Source organism: Medicago truncatula, chromosome 1 (assembly GCF_003473485.1).
Source record: "Medicago truncatula cultivar Jemalong A17 chromosome 1, MtrunA17r5.0-ANR, whole genome shotgun sequence".
In the NCBI taxonomy this organism is placed as follows: Eukaryota; Viridiplantae; Streptophyta; class Magnoliopsida; order Fabales; family Fabaceae; genus Medicago; species Medicago truncatula.
The window spans coordinates 41,026,674-41,034,211 of NC_053042.1; the positions used below are offsets into that span (position 1 = coordinate 41,026,674).

The following is a 7,538-nucleotide window of genomic DNA, read 5'->3' on the forward strand; positions in this document are numbered from 1 at the left end:
TGTTTAACTCACTTATGTGGTTTCTCTTGGCTCAATGTGGATGATTCTCCTGGCTTTCCTCATGACTCAACAATGATATCATGGTCGATGGTTCGATGAAAGGTTTAAACAACTCCTTGTGTTGAAAGTCTTTCCGATAAAGAACAATGGTGGTCAGACAACAAGTCTCATTGATGCAGTGACAACAGAGGTGCAAGTGTATGTGGATGGAAAAGCTCCCGCTTTAAGGGGAGCATATCCATATGAATGAACGGACTCACACTTGAGGGGGGAAATTTTTGTGGCAAGTGTGGGGGTGAGTTAGATGTCTCACATTGTTCTTTATCGGAAAGACTTTCAACACAAGGAGTTGTTTAAACCTTTCATCGAACCATTGACTATGATATCATTGTTGAGTCATGAGGAAAAGTGAATGTTGAACAACATATAAGCCAGAGAACCCATTAACTAAATATTTTAAGGTTTTTAGTTAAAATGTGGTGTCTAACTCACTTGTGTAGGCTAATCCTCCGAAGTCCGAACTCCCCTCATGACCCAACATTTTTCACTTCATCCTACCTTATTTTGAAAGCTATATATCATTCATTACTGTCTGATTCCTCTATTATATCAATAGATTACCAGATCAATGTGAAACTAAAGTCGTGTTGAGTTATGATTTGAGGTGGATCTCAGACTATGGCCAGGGTTATAGATTAGCGAGGTTCTCCTCGACAAAGGATGTTGTAGATACAAACTCTAGTGAATGAGAGGTATCAAAATGGTGTGGTACATTTCTCATAGTGCATATGTGTTTTTATAGTAACAATTTTCACAAAAATTACTCTAAAACTCGTTGAGCTCATAGAGAGATTAGATCATGATTTGTGGATCACCCTTTGATCTTCATATAACATGGTTGATTACTCAGAGTTAGAGGTAACGATAGTTTGTGGCACATAATCAGTGACACTAGATTTCTAACAAAACCCTTAAGTGGAGTTCATTTTAGATGCTCATTAATCCCGTCCAAAACAAGTTATATGAACACTTGATCAAACAAGGCGACCGCACATTCATCAACCATTAAAAGTGCACGTGTAAAGTCTCATCTTTTGTCACTTGTCAGCACTGTCAAGTTATGTTTCATCGTACCTATTATAGTTAAAATTGGACCAATCTAGTTATGTTTCGTTGTACCTATTATAGTTAAACTTGGACCATCTAGTGACATAGAGAGCTGATGGTAATTTTTTTAAGAGGAATTGAGAGTTGATTGTAAGAGCGGCATTGAAATTTAGAGAATCAAAATTGCACGATCAATGTTTGCCAACAAAAGTTGCAATTAAACCTTATTTTAAATGCATTAGATTTTTGGTAGTGACAACAAATGCATTATATTTTATTTCAAAAGTATTAATTAGGATATTAAGTATATCTTTTTCTGATATAAAGGATATGAAATATTAGGAGAAAAATAAAAAGGTTCATCTTATAGATAGACAAAATTGCAATATATTCATTGGAACTAACATATAAGTAGAGAATCGAAGTTCAACCTTCAATCACGATGTCCGATCTAACAATTTTGAACATTTTTATCCATTGTGGACTCCTCTCACAATTTTTTTAATTGAAATATAAGATACTTGAAAAAAATAGAGGGTTAAACAATTAAACTCATCAATAGAATGTGAAAACTTTAATATATAGGAATTGATGACACCCCAAAAGAAATCTTGCATAGTGCAAGTTCTAAATATTATCAAATATCTAATATATACCATATACCACACTTTTATTTAGGAGACCATATTCTACACTTGTTTTGTCCGTGAAGTGTCAGCCATGTCAAACAGTTGTATAATAACTATTAGTATATTTAAAAAATATACAGTCATTAAAAAATATATTTAAACATCATACTCCACACGTTCATTTTGATAATTTATCAAGAAATTATGAATTATTCTTAATTACTTTTCTTTTGACAGATAAAATATTCTTCTGTTTTTTGAGAAAATATCTTTAATTACTTTTACATAGCACATTATTAGAAAAATGATATGCATACCTAAAATAGATAAAAATTTCTTAAAGAAACACCAAGTTAGGTAGAATTATTTTAGAAGCTTTTCAAACCGAAATCAATCTGAAAATAAAGGCTTAAATATGAAAATAGTCTCTGCAAATATCTGTCATTTTGGTTTTAGTCCCTGTAAAAATATATTTTTGATTTTAGTCCCTTCAAATATAAAAAATTTGATTTTGATCCTTGGTATTTTGTTTTAATCCTTGTAAAATTGATTCATATTGGATTTGGTCCTTGTAATATGTAGAATATTTGATTTTAGTCCCTCAAAATGAGGACTAAAATGAATATTATAGGGACCAATATTAATATGAAATGATTTTACAATGATTAAAACAAAATACCAAAGACCAAAACCAAATATTCTATATTCGCAGGGACTAAAACCAAAAAAATATTTTTATAGGGACTAAAATCAAAACGCCAGATATTTACCGGGACCATGTCCATATTTAAGCCAAAAATAAAATTCTACCACAAGAAATTTCCTTTTTGGTATAAATTGGATATCCTCACATACTATGAAAGACTAATCTTTCATGTGGGATGTAAATGGTAAACCTTACTCATCAAAAACACAATTCCACACATACACATGTATAGTAAATTTCAGTGATTCAATTGGATTTGAATAAATTTTGTACATAGATAAAATCAGTGTTACAAAAAGATTCACAATCAAACTTGAGGACTCAGAATTTATAATTTATGGTGTGTTCCAAACAAGCTTCAGGACTCAGAATTTTGAATTCCCTAGAAAATATGAACTCAAAGAAAGCAACAAAAAAAAATCAATAACAATAACAACCAATCAAGCTAAAATTGGAAGAAAAAAAATCAGAAGGCTTAGCTGATAATCCCATGCTTGTATAACTTGTCGCTGCCTTCCACTGCTGAATGACTTAATACTGGCTGCCTTTTGAGTTGATCTACTTCATCAAATGTCATCACAAGCTCAGCATTCCAATACCAAGGTTGAACATAAGGCGAATCGCCAAATGAAGATGGATGAAGTATCACAGAACCCCAATCTTTAGTACCAAAGTTTGCTTGCTTTAATCTTCTCCTCACCGACAAGCCTCCCACGTCGTGTTTTTTCATTTCAGATACGCTTTTCAGTATCGAAATACAAAGGAGAAGCATCAATACTGTGTCTTCTTCGGGCAATACTTCGACAACCAATAGCCTCCAATTTAGTAGAGCTGTTGCTTTTCCATCCGGGTTATCTTCTGTGAAACGAACTAGTGTTAGAAAACCCTTCTCATCCTCCTCTAACTCACGCTTCATTTCTTCATTTTTGTTGTTTAGCATTGTCTTTTTCACTTGATATTGCATTTGCCTCCCTTTCAATAACTTCACCTGCAATTCATGATAACAACTTAGGCCAACTTATGAAAGAAAAAAACATATTTTATTTAGGCCAACTTATGAAAGAAAAAAATATTCACCTGCAGTGTGAATATTTAGATCATTTAAAAGGTTTGAATCATGACTGTTTATAAAGTCACACTGATTGGTTGTAATTTGTTGACACTGTAAAACTTTTTACAATGACCATGTTTAAAATTTAAACTCTTATTTAAAAGCAGAATACTTAAGGGCGTTTCAACTCTACCAATGACTCTGGAGATGTCGGATTCGTCAAATTAAAGGTGAGACTTGATACTGATAATGATGAATCCCACTGTATAATCAGTTCATCTCCTGTTGAAAAGCACCATGCCGCTTTACATTGTTCTGCAGGTTCCTTTGGTGTTGCAGTGCCCACAACCTTCTCTGTACTAGACAGAAACAAAAAACAATAAAATATTTTAAATTTGCATGAGACCAATTCAACTGAATCAGTACTAATATGAACTATGAAGGAAATAAAGATATATGATACGACAAATATAGTTTTCGAGCCGTAGTTCTAAAATCGTTCACATTTATAACGCCTCAATTTAGGTAACTTTTATATAAAACATACCGGGAGCTCTGCCAATTGAACCAGCAACATAAGACCAAGATCCTTCACGTATCTCTATAATCCTATCTTCCCATTTTACAGCTGAAGGAGTTTCACCTCCTCTTCTCCAAAATCCTCCTCCTACCCTGAATTTAAATATTTGTGTATGTAAACACATAATGGTATCACAATTCACGATATTAACTCTTACCAACTACTACCTCCATATCAGTATGAATGTCATTTTAGAAATATTAAACAAAATCAATTTGAATTCACTTTATATTTTCAAAACGAAATTATTTAATTTTTATCCAATTTTACCCCAAAATAAATATCGTGCAAGCTACTCGTAACTGTTATTTGACTATACATCCATGACAACGTTTACCGCCTAATGGCTAATAAAGATGATATTAGTTATTATTGATCAAAATATGTGTGAAAAAACATTAAATGACTTCCATTTTTGAAATGGAGGTATAGTTTTTGAAATTTCTGAATGTATAGGTAAAGTTTTTGAAATTTACCTAATTCTAATAACAAAACACACCCTCCCTGCATGATCAAGAACCGTGCGAGACAACCATCGTCCTTCTTGTGGGCGGTAACTATTCATCTTAAGAAATACATCAGATATCATCGCCCCTGAATCATCAGTGACTCGATCAGGCACACATTTCAACAAGTATGGTGCCTGAACTGGTGGGGTTATTGACGCAACAACATTCACCTGTTGACTAACTTCCTTTTCCAATGTTATAGAATCTGCTCTCAATAAATCATTCCAGCGGAACGAAACAGTGTCTTGCCGGCTACTTCTCTTTAGACAGTTACGACCACCATGACGACGATATTCAAGCATAACTCCCTTAGTTCCAAACTCGCAGTAAAGATGCCAAGCTTTTTTCCATGTATCAAAGGGGAAACTGGAGATGGCTTCATCTAGCTTTAGCTCACTATGACACCTGATCATTCGGAGGCGTAGGAAATCACGGTTTGTATCCTTCTGTGATGCCTTTATTCTTGGCTTAAGCCTCACAAATACACATGCCTGCATTTCAAAATTTACAACCACTTCATTGTTTTGCAATACTCTCCTATTAGTCTATTCGTTTAAATAGACTATTCTTAATTTAACGGGCCTGACGAGAGGAAGAGAGAATGAAACAAACCTCGAGTAAAAGTCTTGGAAGCAAGGACCTATATTTTGTATTGACGTCAATGTCTGATTCCTCCCACGAGATGGGGGACTTGATTGAGATGACACCTTCCAATGTCAAAGGTACTTCTCCACCGGCTTTCTCATAAGGTTGATTGAATGCCCTGTCCCATAATTTCTTGGTTTCTTCAAACTCCTTTTCCTTCACAGGTTCAGATATAGTCGCAACCTTCTGCATATCACCCTCTAAGGCCAATACTTTCAAATCTTCCATATACATTGTTGGGTAGCTCTACTCCATTAAGAAAAAGAAAGGACATTAACATATTAAATTTGGAAAAGAACTGTGAGAATGTATTAAGGGAGAAAAATCAAATTCTGGTGGTACATGTGCAACTATGAAGTAGAAGTTTGGCAAGTTGGTAGAGGGAAGGATATCTTTGAGGAGAAAACCAAAAACCTCCTCTAGTTGGATGCCATTTGATCTCTACATAAAGAAGCTAGACTCTACTACTATTGCCTAGACTCATGGCGTTAAAGTAAAATTAAGGACCATTTTGGATTGCTTTATTAGAACTTATCTTCTGGCGTAAGTAAGTATCTGTGAGACTGTTTAGAAGAGCTTATGGAAACAACTTATGACATATTTATAAGCTATCTCCAGGAAAATAGTTTGACTTTATTTTACCTTTGGTTATAGAAATAGTTTATATATAATCACTTACTGTATAAGCGTTTATGTTATAAGTCGTTTATAATGCCCATGATTCCAAGGATCAAAAGCTAGTACAATAAAGAACACAGCACCAAAAAACATAATGAAAATAAAGACAAACCTGATGAGTCAACCACATCAACAAAATATCCGAAGTAGGAACCAAACGTGAAGAACATTCAGAGCCCAACCTTTGCAACATAAACAAAAAAGCTTTATATCTTTGTCTCGCAGCTATCAAATACAACATCTCACACCTATACGGTTCCATAAACTTAGAACACAACAACCTTTGTTTTTCAACTTCCTTAAAAACATCATCATCCTTCAAACTCAAAGTAAAACTACCCTCTGCAACAACGTTATCAGAATCAGAACTTGCTTCATTATCAAACGACTCAAACGGATATCTACTATTCCAAATCTCTCTACATCGCATTAACGCATATTCTCTATTCTCTTCATCATTGATAACCGCTCTACCAACAACAAGTTTCGAAAATCTTGTCTCACAATATTCTCTGTAACTTGTATGGTTCAAACAGTGACAGAACCAAATCCATTCAACATCAAACGGAGGAAGAATCATAGGAAGAGAAGAGTTTGATAGTGTTAGATCAGAGATCAACGGCATCCATAAATCACGGTACCTTCGTATTGCTTCAACTGTAATGTTTGTATGGTGAAGCCATTGAGAATCTGCAACACTTTTCAAGAACGTGATGTTACGTTTGGCTGCTGATACGAGATCGATTCCTAGATGTATTGCGGAGATTTCTGGTATATCTCCGAGACTTGTTGAAGACATGCTCGGAGATATTTCAGAATTCTCCGACATCGGATCTCAGTTCGATCGTCAAAGAAATTTAGTCAGATGTTACTATTAACTAATTTTTAGGTGCGGAAGGTTAGTTGAAGTGGACAACAGAGAGAGAAACATGATTCTTAGTAATAATAATTGAAGTGTTGAAATGGATTAATGAGAGAGAATCATCGATGTGTTGTTTGTTGTTTAGTTGGAATTTGGAGCAAAGAGAATAATAATGGAGTTAAGTTAAGGTGGCTTTGTTTGGACATGTGTAAGGATCTTGTAGCTCATTGGCTTATGACCATTCATGTGTCGGAAAGCTACACTTTCAGATCATTTATTCTTTCTTTTTCTCTCCCTTGTCATTGATATAATTTATTCAACCTGCTACTGCTAGTACTAATGAAGATAATTCTATTATAATCTCAAAAAAAAAAATTAATTGTTTTTCTGTTTTTGGATAATAGCTTTTGGGAGTTTTGCGAATTTTGTTTGCTCTAGTTTGTAAACTCATCATATGTTATCAAACATAATATTGTAATTTTGTATCTTAATTTTAGTAGTATTGTTCAATTAACAATGTTGATGTTAAGTTGAATATTTTCATTCGAGTTTAAATATAAAACATCTTAGTCATGTATATGAATTTTATATAGCGTTTGCCATTCAAGAAACCAAAAACTATATAAATTATTACTTTTATTATTATTACATATAGAGAAAAATTGAATCAACTAAATTAATTGAAATTGTATTTAATTGAATCAAATAATTGAATTCATGTGGTTAATAAGCTACCAAATAACGAATCGTTTAAGAGAAATTATAGTCAGG

At 33.6% G+C, this 7,538-nt stretch overlaps 1 protein-coding gene across 2 annotated transcripts; it reads right to left on the reverse strand.

Moving 5' to 3' along the window:
• Nucleotides 1–2,669: 2,669 nt before the first annotated feature.
• Nucleotides 2,670–7,029, reverse strand: LOC11412103 (glycine-rich domain-containing protein 2). 2 transcript variants are annotated; one of them, XM_003591123.4, is made up of 6 exons: nt 6,018–7,029; nt 5,195–5,473; nt 4,550–5,073; nt 4,041–4,165; nt 3,687–3,847; nt 2,670–3,430 (listed from the first exon to the last, which is right to left on the reverse strand). In XM_003591123.4, exons 1-6 carry the CDS (start codon nt 6,732–6,734, stop codon nt 2,918–2,920), a joined length of 2,319 nt encoding a protein of 772 aa, XP_003591171.1. In that variant the 5' UTR covers nt 6,735–7,029; the 3' UTR covers nt 2,670–2,917. The 2 variants fall into 2 exon arrangements, 1 of the variants encoding a protein (XP_003591171.1); XR_003011611.2 differs by having other exon boundaries at nt 3,288–3,430; nt 3,687–3,852.
• Nucleotides 7,030–7,538: the final 509 nt, after the last annotated feature.